Source organism: Meriones unguiculatus, chromosome 8 (assembly GCF_030254825.1).
Source record: "Meriones unguiculatus strain TT.TT164.6M chromosome 8, Bangor_MerUng_6.1, whole genome shotgun sequence".
Taxonomy (NCBI): Eukaryota; Metazoa; Chordata; class Mammalia; order Rodentia; family Muridae; genus Meriones; species Meriones unguiculatus.
The window spans coordinates 77921389-77939370 of record NC_083356.1 but is presented as its reverse complement, the minus strand read 5'-3'; the positions used below and the strand labels follow the sequence as shown (position 1 = coordinate 77939370).

The following is a 17982-nucleotide window of genomic DNA, read 5'->3' as shown; positions in this document are numbered from 1 at the left end:
AAAACTTTGGTCTCTTGATCCCCCAGCCTGCCCCTCTCAAGTGCTGGGATTACAGGCATGAGCCATGATGCTCAGCTCAGAACTCTCATTTCACATGAAAACCTCATGCAGAAGTAAGCTGATCTGATACGAGTTGGGTTAATGACAGGACTTTCTCCAGCTCACAGCCTTGCCTGTCTCCTCAGACATGGAGTCCGTGGTCTGTTGGTTCCTGGGATTCCCCAAGCCTGGGTCTCGTGAAGGCTAACAACACCTGCAGTCCTGTGTGGGCTGAGCTGAGTCCTACCTCTGAACACCTGTGGCTGCCTAAGAGGAGCTGCTGCAAAGCCAGCTGGACCCAAGCTGTTGCTGCCGCCACCTCTGGGGTCTGAACTGTCTGGCAGTGACTGTTCCCAAGCTCCAGGCTGGGGTTCAGTGTGCCCTGACTCTGTTTGCCCATTTTTCTCTGTTTTAATCCTCCTGTTGTCTCTCACCACCTTCTAACCAGTGACTCTGGTTACTATTTGCTGTCGCATGCCCAAGGCTACAGAAGAGAGAGACCACGATCATGTGCCTTATAGCAGGCCCCCGCCCTCCCTCTTTACTCCCATCTCTCCAGGACAGCTGCCTCCTGAAGCAGCTGGCACCGTCGACACCCCTGCTCCTGTCACTAGGCTGAGAAGGCTTCCCAGAGGATATGGGCACCAGAGGGACACCAACCCATGAGTAGGAGCTGGTGGGTTTGGGGCACTGAATATGAAGAAGCAGCCATTTTGGGCCCAGGATTGACAGGAAATATTGGAGGAGCTCTTTAAGAAACTGTCAGCCTGGCTGAAAGCCTGGCCTGAACTGGGTGACCCTAGTAGGAAGGTGGCTACCCAGACTTGTCAAGGACCTTTAGGGGCTGTTTGAGATCTGTAGATGAATCTTGAGGGCTGAAGGGAGCCAACAAAGGTCTCAAGCCAGGGAGGTGATGGACAGGACCTGGATTTGGCAGCTCATCTGGCCATATGCAGAATGGGGGGCCTGGGAGCTTCCTGACCCCATTTCTCCTCCCAGCCCTTCACACACACAGTCCAGACAACCCAGTTCCCTCTGAGACACAACATATGGACATAGACACAGAGCAGGGTGCTTCAAGCTGCCTGCTGTCCATCCCATGCCGGCTGCTCCCCAGCCTAGAATATGACTCCTGACCTCTCACCTCTCACCTTGGGGCAGGACTTCAACACCCTGCCTCTACTGGGTAGAGATGTGGTTTGAAAAATGAGACTGTGCAGAGAATGTCTCCCCTCCCCCATATCGCCACCCCTCAACCCTTAGCCCCTTATCTTGCTTCTGTTTCTCACAGCCATCCCCCAGCCCTGCAGCCCTCCCTTGGTCTTGGCTAATGATCCTCTCTCCAAATACAAGCTCTTTTGTTCACCAGGCAGCTAGCTTGGCCCTCAGCCCTAGCTTGATCTTAATGAGCCCAGGGTCAACTGAAGGATGAGGCGGTGCCATCAAGGATGGAAGCAGGGAGAGGCTTAGACTGTTTCCGGCTACAGCTTGGTACCTTCCCTGCTCAGATTTCCCTTCCACAGCCCTGGCTACTCCGGGACAGTGACAGTGGTGGCACACTAGCATTCCCGCTGGCTCTCCTTCCTCCCCCCTCCCTCTTTCCCTTTCCCTCTCTCCACCTATCCTGTAATTCATGAGCCTCTCCCTGCCCTGCAGCCTCCTGAGTGTTGGAATACTAATAGATGCCACCACACCCAGTGACAGGGGTACTTAATTTGGCCGTGACCGGGGACATCTTTGTCCAGCTGGACTTCTACAAAGTGGAGTCTATAATTCACAGGATATCACCACCCTACCCTAACACTTATCATGAATACCAGTTGAAGGTTGAGGGCTTCCTTCAAGCCTTTCCTGCTCTTGGGCCCAGGTTCCTTCTGAGCACCAAGGTGGGCCCCCCTTCTGTCGGATGAGGCTAAGTTCCATCTATGGAGGCTCCCAAGGCTGCGAAACACCACCCCATGTGCAGGATTACATGAAGAGGTCCAAATGGGGCCATTTATAGCTTGCAAAGTCCTTTTCATTGCATTGGGTCTTTCAGTCATTCATTATTTTACTCAATAAACATTAAAGGGAAAGTGTTCTGCCATAGAGTTGAGGCTCCAAGGGACATAGCAGGAAGAGGCCACAGAATGTGACAGGACTGCCTTGGCTCCCTGAGAAGAACGCATGAGGGAGCCGGGGCCAAGGGTGGGTGGGTCACACAGCAGAAAGACCCTCCTGTCTAGGGCAGGACCTGGGGAAGAAGGGTCCCGATGGCTTCACAGGGAGGGGAGAGGGTGAAGGGATGGATTTGAGAAAGCACTCAGGGAAGTTATCCTCAGGGTTGGGGACCAGGGTGGCCTGGCTGGGAAAAGAGGAGTCTGGAGAAAAGGGAAGTAGAGGACAGCAGGACACCAACAACCACAGGCATCAACAGGGACAGCCCAGGCGGCCTTGGCTCCCTCTATGCTGCACAGCTCTGGGCTTCTCACCAGAACCAACACTTGCCCTCTAGCCACACATGGACTGGCAGGGGCCATCATCCAATCTCACAGAGTAGGGAAATCAGACTCAGTAAAGTCGCCTCACTTTCCCAGTACCGCAGGCCTGGGGGGTGACAGAGAGCTGATACAAGGTCCCTGGGGCTCCAGGGACTCTCAGCCCAAGGGGGGCCTTGGAACCTACAATTCAGGCTCAGGATTGGCATTGGTCAGTGCCATCTCAGGGAAAGAAGCGTTGCTGAGTACCCTGTAGGAAAGCAGAGACCAGAGCAGGCAGACTGGCCTGGACTGTGCAGGGGAGGCAGCAGGAAGGGACAGGATGGATGGGGGAGTCTCAGGGGAAGACGGCCAGGAGATCCCCAAGTGGTATAGGTAGGTACAAAACCCAGAAAGCAAAACTGACCTCCACCAGGAGCGGTGGTGAGAACGGGAGCCTGCCCCACTCTGCTACTGTTGCTTCACACAGTAGGCCTTCAACAAGGGGATATCCCTGTGTACTGCTAGGGGAGGCGGAGACACAAAGGGGAATGAAAGAGAAGCACACACCAAGAAGCAGAGGTAGCAAGAGACGCCCACACGACAGACGGAGAGGAAGACAGCCAGGCGGCAACAAGGAGCACTCTCCGGAAGGTGCCTGAGCCTTCTGCAGTGTCAGAGAGCAGCCTGAGAGAAGCGCCCACAGAGGTGGACAGCTGCCCAGTGCCCTCCACAGAGCTGGCAGGAGGAAACACTGGGGATGGGGGTGGCATCTCTCAGCCGGACACAAGCCAGCTAGTGTGCCGATCACACAGCCCCTCCCTCAAGGACAAGCCTTAATTAGGAGAGAGAAATCACTTCTGCCTCATCTCCAGCCCACAGAGCAGACCTGTGTGGCCCTGAGCCCAACCACCTGCGCTTCAAGGCCAGCCCCCAAAGCCTTTTCCCTCTGAAGACTGCCCCTCTCCTCTCTCTCTCCATGCCAGCTCTAATGGCTACACCTACCACTCCATGCCCAATATCCCGCCAATGCCAAAGGGCCACGTGAGACCACTTCACTCCTTCACACGGCCACATAAAGGTTTCCACAGCCACAGAATCCCCTGGCTGGACACTGTCCCTCTCACCCAGGCCCTGCCCTCCACACAGGCTCATCTGTCTGCACATGGAGGCGCTACAGAAATGTAGGTCACAGGCAGGAAGTCTGGCTTGTGGCGATCCAGCCATCAGATTGCATGGATATTTACATCCCTTCGCCCCTTCTGCCCTGCTGGCCTGGGTCAGAGCGACCCCAGCCACACTGATGCCCAAGAGAGGGCAAGGCAGGCCTCCTTGTCGCTGGCCTCTTCTCTGTAAGGTTGTCCCTCTACTGGACAAGGTGGCATCTTTAAACGCTGAAGGGATGTGATATCTGCCTTGAAGCATTTGCAGACATAGCCCATGGCCCAGGATGAGAGGAAGCCATGCCCAGAGCTGGTTGGACTGGCTTCCCAGGGGAGGGGTGTGAAACACGAATGGACACAGGAGAATCCCATCCCTCCATGCTGAAATTGGGTCTCATCTGGAAGAACTATCATCCACTCCCCATAAAAAGCCACCACATAGCCTTGCACACACAGGCATGGTCACCCCTTCCACTCAGAATCTGCCCTGCCACAGGACCAGAGGTTGGGGCCCTTCCAGCTCTTCCTTACTCCACCTGCTCAGCCTCTTAAGTTTTTAGTCTTTCTGGCCAGGCAACTCACAGCCCAGAGGTGCCACTGGGCAGAGCAGCAGCTGGACTCATCAGCATTAGAGAAACAGCAGGAAGCCCAGGACACCCACTCGGCATAGTCAGAAAGCCTTCCCGGAGGAGGTGACCTGAGTGGGACAGACCAAGTCAAGGTGGATAGGGAGAGCTGAGATGGGAGACGACCCCAAGCAAAGGTGAGGACATGTGGAGTAATTATGGTGCCCCTAGAGAGGGAGGATGTGTGGCATTGAGGCCAGGGCCAAGTGTCCTCTAACAGTCAGACCATGGCCTAACCTGAGCCCTGTCAGTGACTTTAGACTTTATACTACCATCATGGCAGGCTAACTGCACACAAAGCTGAGGACATGGAGGAGCCCAAGGAGGGCATGAGGCAGCTGCCTGGGTGTCCAAGGCTGAGGAGAGGTGGGGCTAGAGCTGGAGAGGCAAGGTGGCTCTCAGAACCTTTATGAGGCAGGTTGAGGCTTCAGTGGACCTGCATCTTCCTTCCCCAGCTTCCATCTTCCCATCATGCAATGGGTGCTGGACAGGAAGATCATAGCAGATCTTTGCCTTGGGTTTCCATAGTCCTTGGGCCATTTACCGCCTACTCCAGACCCACTGGACTTTTCGTAGGTGAGCTCCTGAGAACAGTCTCAAGGCTTAGGGCACAGCTGTGCCTAAAGAAGGTCTGCCCACGGTGTATCCAGGAAGCAGAAGCACTGAGGCTAGACAGTGGGAAAAGGCTGGACTCACAGCCTAGGGAGGCCAGTCAGAAAGGAGGCCTGCAGGGAAGGGCCTGGGTGGGAGTCAGGACATGTCCCTTGCAGGGCAGTGCTAAAATGTGGACAAGTGACTCCATTTTGTCGCCTACAAAATGAGAATGGGACATGTACCAGGAGCAGCATCAAGGGCAGGAGGGCTAGGAGAACTGAGTCAGGCTCTCACTGGTTAATATGATCCGTCCTTTCGTACCAGGCCCCGTGAAGAGACAGCCACTGGGAACGAACGGACAGCATAAGAGGAACCCAGTTATCCTGTTTAGTATTCTCCAGAAGAGGGGCGCTACCAGTCCCGCCTCTCCCACTGCCCACCAACCCCACTTTTAGCCACCCTCCCCTCCCCTGAGGAGCTCCGAGGAACAAGGTTGGAAGGGGAAGAGGGACTTTCAGAAGCTAAACAGTCAATGAACGTGACACGCCTTTGCCCTAAGCGCACGTGAGTATGAATGCTCCCTCCCTCCTTTGGTTGCCCACCAAGAGTGCCCATCTCTAGGGTGGACACTACTGTCCTCTGCAAGGGCTTTCTGCTGGCCTTGTCCTGGCCAGTTCACCACAGCTCCCTCCTCCCCTGAATCCCCAGCCTCCCTGCCCAGCTGGCTACATAGGCCTGAGTGGATCGGCTTTCTGCTTCTTTTCCTTATTGATCTTCCTTCCTGATGGCACCTCAGTGGATGACAGGTGTGAGAAGTAGGACAGGTGACATCACTGTGCCTCGGCCCTGCAGAGGAAGGCTGGCCTGAGGCTTCCTGGGCAAGGACACGGTGAAGTGGACCGGAGGCCAGGAGACTCGGGGTGAATGGCAGCTGAGATCTGGGAAGGACAGTGGGCACCTGTTTTAGTTTTGTTGCCACTGCTGTGATAAAATGCCCGGCGACACAATTCCAGGGAATAGTCCATGGGTGTGGGAGGTCAGGTAGTAGGAGCTTGATGCAGCCAGTCCCACCCGTAGTCAAGAGCAGGACACAAGCATACACATGCCTGATTTGCTTTGCCTCCTTTGACACAGTTCAGGACCTGAACCCGGGGAACAGTGGCGCTACCCACTTTGAGGCTGGGTTTTTTTCCCTCATCAATTAAATAATTCAGACAGTCTCCCCACAGACCGACTTAGCCCAGATAATCCCTCACCGAGGCTCTCCTCCCCATAAAGTCTACAAGCTGACAAAACAAACTGTCACCGTATCTAGGAGTCCTGGGTTTGAGTTAAAAGTACCATCTGTAGCCCGCTATCCTGGGATCTTCCTGAGCCTGACATCCCTTGAGTGCAGGCAGGGGCTTTTCATACAACGGAAAGTCAAGGGCTCCCTCCATGAATATTCAGCACACAGCCTGATGCTTAGGATGGACTCAGTCAAAAGGACCAGCTCTGCCTCCCCTGCCTCACTGTTAAGGGCAACCAGGGAGATGTCACTCTCCATAAACCTGCTCGGAGACAGAACCTAGAGAAGGAAGGCTCTGGGACCTTTGAGATAGCTCAGGGGGTAAAGACACATGCCGTTCAAGCCTGAGAACCCAATTTTGATTCCTGGAACCCAGGTAAAGATAGAAGGAGAGAACTGACTTCACAGAAGTCATCCGTTGACCTCCATGTGTGCACCGTGGTACCTACACACAGGCACACACAGAGGCATGCAGACACACACACACACACACACACACACAGGCACACACAGAGGCATGCAGACAGACAGACAGACACACACACACACAGGCACACACACAGGCACACACAGAGGCATGCAGACACACACACACACACAGGCACACACAGAGGCATGCAGACACACACACACACAGGCACACACACACAGGCACACACAGAGGCATGCAGACACACACACAGGCACACACACACAGGCACACACAGAGGCATGCAGACACACACGCACACACACACAGGCACACACAGAGGCATGCAGACACACACACAGGCACACACACACAGGCACACACAGAGGCATGCAGACACACACACACACGCACACACACACAGGCACACACAGAGGCATGCAGACAGATACACACACATGCACAGACTCACACACACACACACAAATGCACACATACATACACACTCACGATGAGAGGACCAGGCTATCATTGTTGCTGCACCACAGAGGAGGAAACTGAGGCCATCAGAATCAGGAGGAGGCCTGAGAGGCAGGGCAGGCTTAATTAGAGCCTCCTAGGCCTGAACTCACATATACAACCTCAGAGACAAAGGTACATGGCTCTCGGTTTGACAGTCACTGGTCTTCTCGTCTCTAGCATGAGGAAAATGGGAAGGGGGTGGCTGGGCACATCCCTGATCATGGCCAGTAACCTCACTCCTGGCTAGCTGAGGCAAAACCCAGGACAGCATCTTTGGTCTCCCCGGCTCAGAAGAAGGGCCAGGGCATCGTGACATCAGGCTTCTGACAGCTTTGAGCCCAAAATAGATCTGACTTTAGACCAGCCCCATCCTGTCACAGCTGCGCCTGCCTTTTGCTGTCCCCTGTTGAGCTGACACAGGTCCTCGCCATGTCACACAGTCACGCTCAGTCCTGAGCTGGCTCAGCCAACAGTCCCCAAAAGGGGAGATTTTCCACAGCAAATGGAAGGGCCCAGAGGCGCCAGCTTCGGAGCCTAGTGATGGCTTTCTGTGCTCCAAGAGATAAGTGCCAGACTGCTCACCCAGCAGCCTGGGTTTGATCACCACACATAGTGTGTGCTCTCGGAGCCCCCAAGTCTCAGTTTCCTCTCCTAGAAAACAGGCTAACAGCAGCCTGCAGGTTGGTTGTGAGGATTCAAGCGGACAGCAGAGACTATTCCTCTCGCCTGACTCAGAGCAAGTACTCCAAAAATAGTGCTGTTGGCTGAGCCCGGTGGCACAGGTTCACAGTTCCCGTGGCTCAGGAAGCTGAGGCAGGAGGATTGCAAGCCTGAGCCACTGAATGAGTTCAGTGCTAGCCTGGAAAACTAACTTATGGACACTCTATTTCAAAATAAGAAACCAAGAGAAGCTTTGGTGTGGTGGCACACGCCTTTAGTCCCAGCACTTAGGAGGCAGAGGCAAGTGGATCTCTATGAGTTCAAGGTTGGCTGGTCTACATAGCTAGTTACAAGACAGCCAGGCCCTGCCTCAAAAGAAAAGAAAAATGGGGATGGAAGAACACTTGTCTGGTATGACTGAGGCCTTGGGTTTGGTCTCCAGGACTGGGGGGATATGTTGTGATTGCTTCACCTCCAATACTCAGAACGAAGCAGGAGCATGGCTGCCTCCTTGCCACAGAGCTCCCAATGCCCTGGGCAAATCAATTGCTGGTGAGCTGAGGAACAGGTTTGTGAGCCTGTGTCCCACTCCCAGGAGTCACAGAGCAACCGATGTCTCCCAGCACACTGAGTACGTCCTACTCACCTCTCTGAGTCATAGACCCCCACAGGGGTCTAGCTGTGCCCACTCTCACTTCTCTTTGGGGGTACATGGCAACCTGGCGGCAACATGTAGAGCAGGGTGGACCCTGCCCAATTGTCTGCCAAAGAAACTAAGGCTGAGCCAGCAGTAGAGGCTGGCCCCAGGCTGCCCGACAACCCAGAGTGCTGATGGAATCTTAGATGGTTAGAACTGGAAAATTCTACCGTTGAGACCAGCATTCACAAGTGAGAGTTACCCACACAGAAGCCCAGAGAAGAGGAGGAGGTCTGGGTACAATGGGAGCAAATTAACAAGGGGTCCAGCTGCTGTCATTCATTCATCCATCCATCCATCCATCCATCCATCCATTCATTCATCCATCCATCCATCCAATGTCATGAATACATGTTGTCAGGCCAAGCGCTGCTAACACAAAATTACCAGGAAACAATTCAAGCAAGACAGGCTCTGCCCTCAGCATCTTACGATCTCGGATAGGAGGCAGGGTAGTGACCAATGCCCCAAGAGGACTCTGAGAGCCAAGAGCAGTGTATGGTGGGGAGAGATGGTGGAATCATGAGATCCTGGAGAGAGGTAGCTGGGTGAGGGTCTTTTCTCATCGCTGGCCACCACCAACCCCTGTCGTCCCGTTCTTTGACACTCACAAGGATTACTAGAAGGGCTTGTCTTTTTGAAAGACAGACCTTAGCTGATACTTGTACCCATTTATATCCGGAAAAACCAAGGCCTAAGAAAATAGATCTTTGTTGGAAGGCCTTGCTCAGTCCCTAAGCCTTCCTGCCTGATTAGCTCTTCAGTCTGTCCTTACTCCTAGCCTTCCTTGGCCCTGACCTAGGAGACTCTCATGTTTAGTTTTATTATGTATCTGTCTGTCTATCTATCTATCTATCTATCTATCTATCTATCTGAGACTTGGAATTCACCAAGCTGGCTTTGAACTCATGGAGATCTACCTGCCTCTGCCTTCTGAGTGCTGGGACTTAAAGGTGTGCACCACCACACCTGGCTTAGACTCACTTCTGAGCCTCTGCTGCTAGCTTTTTGCCCATTTGTGCTGATGGCTGTGACTCTTTTGCCCAGGGACCAAACCCCTGAAATCCTGTAAACAGAAGCCAAAATCAGTATGTCCACCAGCAGGTGGGAGAGAGTCTATCGCAGCTTGAAGAAAGGAGGAGAGCCCAGAGTTCCAACCAGCTTTGTTCCCATCAGGTTCCCAGGACCCTTGAAGGGCTTGCCTAGATTATCATCACTCCAAGTAGAGAACCTTCCAGAATGCCTCAGCCCCAGGCCTTCACATGCTCTTCCATCTGCCTGGAATGCCTTTCTTGGCCTCTTTGTCTGGGTGAATTGTGTTCATTCAGCTCCTTGCTCACTCAACAGTATTTTAGTGCACCTACTAATGCCAAACAGAGAGATATGCTCCGGGGACTCAGAGAGTTTAGAGATTAGAGCGGGCTGTGCAGTTAATCCCGTTCCACTGAAATCCACAAACCAGAACAGGCTAGAAGAGAGACAGGAAGGCGGTGGGGTCTGATTCAGCGGACTCGGGGGAATATGGTCTAGAGAAAGAAGGCTTCTCAGAAGAGACGACTTTCTGGCAAGTAGGACAAAAAACACGAGTTATCTCACTGAATGGAAGGAGGAAGATTGCCTCGGACAGAGGGAGCTGCAGTTGTAAAGGCCCTGGGGTGGGACAGGCCAGCATGGGTGCCACAGAGAGAAGGGCAGGAAGTGTGGTCATGTGGCTTAACCTGGAAGGCGGGCCATGTGGGTCATAGGGAAAGAAGAGTCAAGAAGTGGGAGGAAGGCAGGGTGTGGCTGTCCCAGGTGACAGGGGAAGGAGATGTTTCAAGTGGGGAGTCATGGAGGATCTGAGTGACCTGCCCTCACCCCCACGCCTGTACATGGTGATAGGGCCTCACAGGAAGACGCCAAGGATGAATGAGGTGGTTCCCTGATACAGTAGCATCACTATTTTCATGGGCAAGAGACTAGAACATGTGCCTTCTCTCCACATGCACAGACTGAAGCAAGACCACGTGGACTCAACAGAAAGGAGCCATCCACCCGCTGGGGGCAGAGCCCTCAACAGAAACCAGGTCACCTGAAAATGGCCTGAGATGTCTACTTCTGGGACAGGAGGATGTGTTTTCCATTGTCACTTCTGGCCAGCCTATAGCATTGTGCCGTGGCCATCACACCGACAGAGGCTATCGAAGTCATGAAGTCACTTCTTCCAGGAAGCCCTCCTAGGCACTGGAATAAGTGGTTCCAAGATGTCTGGGCTCCTTCTTTGGATCAGTCCCTACTCACAGACTAACCTGGGGACTTCATAAAGGCAGAGGCAAAGTTTGGGCTCCCGGAGCCCCAGCCCTGGACCTGAGAGTAGTGTAAACAAGTGAATGAACAGCTGGAGAAGGAGGGCTGGAGAGGAGGCTTCCTTTCTTGCCCTGGCCCAGGATGGGTTTCAGCTGAGGACCTCTGAGGCTGGCTGGGTGGGAGGTTGCCTGGCCTCCCCTGGACCCTCCTCTGTCCCTAGGCTTCTTTCCCAGGTCCAATACACACATGCCCTGCCAGAGCAGAATCCAGGAGATCCGCAGGCTAAGATGGGGCAGGTTGCACACCACTGAGCTAGGAGCTGTCTCAGTTTCCAGCCTTGTCCTGCCCAGAGCCTGCTGTTGGCAAATGTGCAGGGGGTGGGGGTGGGGGTAACAACTGAGAGAGGGGCTGCAGGCTCCTAAGATAACCCTGGATGGGGAGGAGCGCCCAGGGACCACCAGAGCTCTGCTTGGCGACACTGACGCCTATCACCACTTCCTGTCTTCACAATTCTCTGGGCTGCCCTGGCCCTGTACCTTCCTTAGGCAACATGAAGGAGCCTATATGGGTCATGCCTAGGCCATACCATGCTTGAGGTTGACAGTTCTGGGGAAAGCCAAACCTATCTCACAGCCCAGACTGTGTGTTCCCAAGAATACATCCCTCTAGAGCAGGTCTTGGGACCATGGGTGGCCTCCCATTCCAGACCAAAACGTCTTCCAGAACAGAAGCTGTATTTCTCCTCCCCTCTCCTTTCCTGCCCTCCCCTCCCCCACTCTCTGAGGACTGATTATTACTCAGATGCAGTGACCCACAGGTCACCTGACTGAATATGCCAGGTCCATGGTAGGGCCTGGCCCAGCTCCCCTGAGGGCTACAGCTTGAAGCATGGCAAAAATCCTTCTCTCTCTCTGGACAGAGCTGGGCTGCTGTAGGAGGAAGGGAATTTGGCCTTGACTCTGGGCCAGGCAGCTAGGCCTGGCTGGAGCAAGGCAGTGGGGGGGGGGGAAGTGGGGGGGGGGATGAGGAGTTTTTGTTTGTTTGTTTGTGTTTGGTTTTGTTTTTAAGTAGAGTGTCACAGCCTTAAGACTCACATAAGTCATTAGCCATAGAAGACCTCCTTACCTGAGGCTAACGTCCCTGTCTCCCCAGTAAACCCCTCAACCTTCCCCCAGCCTCCCTTCTCAGCTATGCTCCTGCTCTTCTCTCTGTTGCTGGGAGACAGCCACTCTGTGCCTGCATTCAGGCCAAATGAGCAGCAGCCTGGCCAGCCAAGTAGCCAGTGAGCTTGGGTACCTGAGTCCCTGGGGTCCCAAGCCTGCTGAAACCTCCTTGGAAGAAGCATCCTGCGCTTTCCAGCCCCCAGCCCCACTCTGCCTGGGCTCTCAGCCCAACAACTTTTCTCCAGCACTCTGCTCAGGGCTCCCAGTGGTCCCCAGGAGCTGAGCAGGGCAGCTCCCCAGCTGCAGCAGCCTGGGGGCCTTGTGTACCGGAGAGGGGAACCGGGAGCTTTCGGCTCAGCTCTGGCCTTTAATTACAAGGTACATGCAGTTGCCTGCTCCTTTCTGCTTCTCTGCAGACCTGGCTAATTGAATTTGCCACAGCAGCAGGCAGACCCGGGGGACTGTGAGACGGAGGAGCAGGGGGCTATAAACTTCCTCTCCTTCTTGGCCAAGAGCAAAGCGCAAGTAGCCAAGAAACTCTACCCTGTTACCAGATCATGCCAGCGCCACGTCTAAGGGGACCCTACAGACCCATGACCCAGGGCACCCATGCCTGCCGTAAGCCCAGAGGCCGGGTAGCACTTAGACATCTGCTCCCCACCCAGACCCCCTCAACTCTGATTCCCAAAGCTAAGCAAAGTCTGCTGGAGCAATGGACTAAAATCCCAAACTCTGCCACTTAGCCACTTAGCTGGCTCTGCTCACCTACCGTAGGAGTCGCCTGGGTCCTGGGGGGAGTCGGGCTCCATGACGTGCGGGCCCCTGGGCCACAGCCCCACCTGATTTATGAACCGAGGCCGTCTCCATGAGCGCCTGCGCTTCTCCTTTTGTATTCCATCTGGCGGCTTCTCTAACTAGATGACTGGGTATCCCTGCAAGCAGGCCCCTTTCCAGCCCTCGCCTTCATACAGTACATTTAAAGTAGCAGTAACCTTTTTTTCCTCCCCCCGCAGCCTGCCTGGAAACATTAGAAGGGACCGAGGCGGCGAGATGTCTAAAATAGGAAGACGCTGGGGACGGCTGGCCTGGCTGCCCGCGATGCTGGCTGCGGGGATCTGGTCCAGCTGTGCAGATGGAAAAGCTAGGAGGTAAGGCTGACAGGGGGCTTAACATCTGGAAGCCGGTTCCGAGGCCCCAGGGGGCCAGTGCGAGTGGATGGGGAGGCTGACCTCCTCCTGAAAGGGGAAAAGGGTGTCTGCTCCTCACCACCTAGCACCCCACAAGCCCAGGGCCTTCTCCTGGGCCTTGCAGGAACCTCCCACTCAAATCTGTTCTCAGACATTTCCTGCAGTGTGGGATGCAGAAATTGACTCATCCAGCCATTCAGTCACTAAATATTTTTTTTGAGAATCCAGTCCTTGCCAGACACTGTGCTGTGCTGGGTCTGCAGCAGAGAGCAGGGGCCCTCTGCAGGGCCATCAGCACCCAGGTGTGCTAGGTACCACAATGGAGTGTGCAGGCCAGCACCTCAGGAGCTCAGGGATTGGGGGCTCCCTGGAATGAGAGATGGCCATGGGGGCTCCCTGGAGGAAAAGGTACCTCAGCTGCGACCTAAAAGGCTGCCTAGGAGTTAGCCAGGTAGAGAAGGGTCAAAGGCCTGCCATTGGGACAGTGGGTATTTGTCAGATTTGTTCTAGCAGTTAGAATGAATAAATGGAGCTCAGAAAGAGCAGGAGAGCAAGGCCAGAGAGGGTCAAGTTGGACATCTGGTCAGTGACAAGATCTCAGTTGCCTTAGAAAGGCCTCTCTGGCCCCTGTAGAACGACGTGACAGGGGCGGGCTGAGTGTGTCTGTAGCTTCAACACGAGCAGCTGTGGTCTCGTGAGGACCACACCCACCATGGTACCATTTGGAGTGTTTACCCACGAAGCCTCCCATGAGCTACTTACTTACTTACTCCCAGGGGCTACTTACTTCTAGAAACCCATTCTCACAGGCGAGTACAGTGCAGCTTCGAGACCACAGCTTGTGAGTGACCACCCGGGCAGGTCTGAGCCCCCGGGATGGCACAGCCCTGGTGCCAGAGAGTGCCAGGGAAGACACATGCTTTCCTTAGCTCAGCATCGTCCGGGTCCAAGCCAGTGCAGGCCAGCCTGTGCCACGGCTCCTGGCAGGAAAACCTCCATCTAAGTCCAGTAGGAGAAAGGTGAGCAGGGTTTGGATGGGCTGGACAGGGGAGGGAGGGCAAAGAGGCATGCCCAGGCTGATGCAGTGGCAGGGCTGAGGACTGTGCTGCCAAGGGGCTATCTGGTAGGGAGCAGACCACCAGGAGGCGAGAGAAGGTTAGGGTGATGCGAGCGCAGAGGCAGCTGGGAAGACCAGAGAGATAACTGGAGGGCGGGCTTGCTCCAGGGGCCACAGGAAGCTGGAAGCATCTGTTCAGAAGTTGACCTCCTTTCCAAGGGATGCCTGTGTGATCCTTTGAGCAGCCCTTCCCCGGCCTCCCTGACACACAGCACTCCCTGCTGAAGAAGAGAAGCCGTCTGCCCTCAGCCTTGCTGGACGCTAGAGGCCGAGCGTCCATTGGCCTGCTTTTTTTGGAAGAACGGCCGTGGAGTTGGGTGGAGGACTCGAGAGGAGAGAGATGGGGGACAGGCACCTATGGGACTCAGATGAAGCTTGAGTCCATGGTACCTGCCTGCACTGGCTTGGACCAGGGTAATGCTGAGCCAATGACAGGGTCTATACTGGGTCTATCCCAGCTGCCAGCTGCTGCCTAGTTGTTCCCAGAAAGCCAGTGGCTGCTGACGTGGTCAGCCTGGCCACAAGGAGGTTCCTCCTGTTCCTTTGCCCCTCCTCCCCACCTTGGATGACGGGATCCCAGATCCCAGCCTCCTGCTGCCTTAATTACAGGGAGGCCAGGCCTGACCCAAGCCTCCTGTGGGCACCAGGCTCCCTGGATCTCCTTATTAAGGGTGCCTGGGGGAGGGATGTTGTGGGGAATGGGTGGGGGTGGGATGTGCTTAGTGTAGGGAGTGGGACCATGTTTCCCCAGCCAGTAAGTAAGCTTTCCCTGGTCCTGGGGCATTCTTGGGGCTCTGGGACTTATTGCAGCAGCTCCATAAAACACTGGAAAGGTTGAGGTAGGAGGGTAGTGAGTTCAAAGCCAGCTGTAACCACATAGTGAGACCCTAAAAAGGAGTAGGGCAAGCTGGCAAGATGGCTTAGTGGGTAAGAGCACTTGCTACCCAAGCCTGAAAACCTGAGTTTGATCTGTGGAAGTCAGCAGGTCCTTTGACCTCCTCATAAATGCAAACTGTGTGTGCATGTATGTGTGTGTGTGTCTGTGTGTGCATGTATGTGTGTGTGTGTCTGTGTGTGCATGTATGTGTGTGTGTGTCTGTGTGTGCATGTATGTGTGTGTGTGTCTGTGTGTGCATGTATGTGTGTGTGTGTCTGTGTGTGCACGCACACACCAATAATAAAAAATAAAAATAGCCATGTTTGGCTAGCATGCATAAAGTCCTGGGTTCGATCGCCAGCAGCATTTAAACCAGGCATGGTGGTACATGCCTACAATTCCAGTGCTTGAGAGGTAGAGGCAGAAGGATCAGAGGTTCGAGGCTATCCTCAGCTATAGAATGAGTTCAAGGCCAAGTTGGGCCATGTGAGTCCTTGTCTTAAAAAGAGAGACAGACAGACAGAAAATGTGATCAGGGAACATTATGTGAAATCCCAAATCATTAGTAAAAAATATGTTAGGGGAAAAAAAAAGATGGAATTGTGATTGGTCCCCTTAGCTCAGAACTAAACTATGCCTTTAACTAGCTGGATGAACTCTGGGTTAGCAGCCCATCCTTCAAGGCTACCGTTAGGCTAGAAGAAGACGGCCTCGGGCCCAGCCTATCTCTGACACTCAGGGGAAGATGTGGCTTCCCCTCACTCCAGCTGTGACCTCCTGCTTGGTGCAGCCAGTAGGGAGAACAGGAGCAGTTCTGCAGCCAAGGAAGCTGAAGGGCTTGACTGAGCCTCCCACAGACAAATCCAGAGCGGGAAGTGAGTCCTGGCGGGAGGAAGACCTGGGCTTCCATGCTGCCTGGGCCTCCGTCATGGGGTGCTGCCCTCCCTGGCTTCTTTCTCTTGTCCAGCCAAGGAACAAAGCTTGATTCTCTGGCACTATCTCCATCCGTAAGTGGACATGTTTGCAGATGCAGCCAGAATTCCCGCCCTCCGGGGCTCCTTTATAATAACCGTGTGTCACCGCCACATACTCCCTTTCCTTGGTGACACGGCAGTGTTATCGGGGCCATCTCCTGTGGCACCCCTTGGCTGTGACTGTTGAATCAATCCCTTACTCATCGTTACTGCCGGTTGTCAAGCAAACAAGCAACCCTACAATCAATCTCTCTCTCTCTCTCTTTTCCCTTCTGAGACAGGAGCTCAGGTAGCATCAGGCTGGTGACAAATTCGCCACGAACCCAAGGACAGCCTTGAAGTCCTCATCCTCTGGCTGCCACTGCTCCTGTACTGGACTCACAGGCACACGGCACAGTGTGGGTGCACTGAGCTACCTCCCCAGCGCTGTAATGAAGGCCTTGAGGTACCCCATGCACATCTGTCTGATGACTTCTGTAGGGTAAAACTGTAAATACACAACTGATGGGGCAGAAAGACCTGCAAACTCAACCAGCAGTCAACGAGTACTGGCCTTGGCTCAGCCCCGCTGTAAGGCCTGGCGCAGCCAGCGTCTCCACTCTTGCGGATTTACAGTGCAGCTGAGGAGAAGCACACTATTCCACCAGAGATGGATGCTACTGAGAAAGCAACTAGAAGCCCAGAGGAATGCTTTTGAGCAGTCACATGATGGGACCCTGCTGTGCCAAGTCTGAGGGGCCATCACCCGTGAGTGAGCAGAGCCGCTGCAAAGGATGGTGGGTAGGAGGTTCAAAATGATGGCCAGGGTGCCCAGAGTGGGTGGACAAGTGAAAGAACGGTTCAAGAGGAGACAGAAAGATCAGCGGCAGCTTCGTGAAGAGCTGTATGGGATGGAGAGCACGGATCCATGGCAACGGAGTGAGCCGAGGCTTCTTGGCTGCTGCATGGAAAGCGGCCAGAGTGAACACAGAGAGGCCAGGTGGGACACTGCTATTATAGAAGGTAAAGACCCTGGGAACTCCAGCGAGAGCCGGTACCAGAGGGAAACTGTATAGGTTCAAGACCCCTGTGGAGATCTTGGGTGCAGGTGCACGGTCAGTGGAGAAGAGGGGAAAAACAAAAGTCCAGGATGACTTGGAGGCTTTCATGTGGCAGTTGGACCAGAGAGCTGAGGGAGGAGGAGGAGGGCTGGGCCTGGCACAGGGAGCTCCACCGCCATAGAGCGTGATGTTTGAGGAATACAGACAGACACACAGAGACGGCGGGGAGCTCGGAGCCGCAGGAAGGCTGGGATGGGAAATCAGCCTGAGACCCGCAGTTCCACCCCACAGGCTGTTAGCACAGCCCACTGTGAGACCTTGCTCCAGCCACCAGGACCTACTGCTCTGTGTACAGAAACCATTAAATGGGGGCTGTGGATGTAGCTTAGTTGGTGCTCATCTAGCATGCATGAAGCCCTGCTTCCATCACCAGCTCTGCGTCAAACCCAGCATGGTGATCCCAGCACTTGGAGGACCCGAAGTTCAAGGTCATCCTCCAGTACACTGGAGGGCAGTCTGGGCTACGTGAGACCCTGTGGAAAGAAAGAAAGAAGTGAGGAAAGGGAAAGGGGGAGAAAAGAAAAGGGAGAAAATAAGATTTGAATGGACTGAGACATGGGTAGAAGAGAGGGAATGGGAGCCCTGCTGAGGGCATGGGGAGAGAGGACAGGTGCCTGGCAGCTAGCTTGATCATTGCCTACCTCTGGAAAGGTCAAGCATGGAGCCAGCATGGAGATACTGCTGTCTGTTGAGCCATGGGCTTGGCCAAGCAGGGAACCCAGACACCCAAAGGAAGACTCAAAGCTCAGAGAGTAAGAAGAGGGTAGGCACAGGGCAATAGGAGCATGAGGTCACTAATCAACTCAGCAGATCCAAGAAAGCGT

The 17982-nt window shown here is 54.4% G+C and overlaps 1 protein-coding gene and 1 long non-coding RNA gene across 3 annotated transcripts in view; one reads left to right on the top strand and one right to left on the bottom strand.

Annotated features, from left to right (window-relative positions):
* Dab2ip (DAB2 interacting protein) overlaps nucleotides 1-12921 on the bottom strand; it is a 176350-nt gene extending 163429 nt beyond the window's left edge. The window contains exon 1 of the mRNA XM_060390040.1: nucleotides 12673-12921. Within this exon, the coding sequence (XP_060246023.1) occupies nucleotides 12673-12712 (40 nt within the window). The 5' untranslated portion in view covers nucleotides 12713-12921. The remainder of the gene's footprint in view (nucleotides 1-12672) is intronic.
* Nucleotides 1-17481, top strand: part of LOC132655887 (uncharacterized) — a 29745-nt gene extending 12264 nt beyond the window's left edge. Inside the window, exons 2-4 of one of the 2 annotated variants that reach the window (XR_009593826.1) lie at nucleotides 5203-5442; nucleotides 12917-13051; nucleotides 16340-17481. This is a non-coding gene — a long non-coding RNA (uncharacterized LOC132655887). Of the gene's footprint in view, nucleotides 1-5202; nucleotides 5443-11990; nucleotides 12282-12916; nucleotides 13052-16339 lie in introns of those variants that run through there. The other variant, XR_009593827.1, reaches the window with a different exon arrangement.
* The last annotated feature ends 501 nt before the right edge of the window (nucleotides 17482-17982 follow it).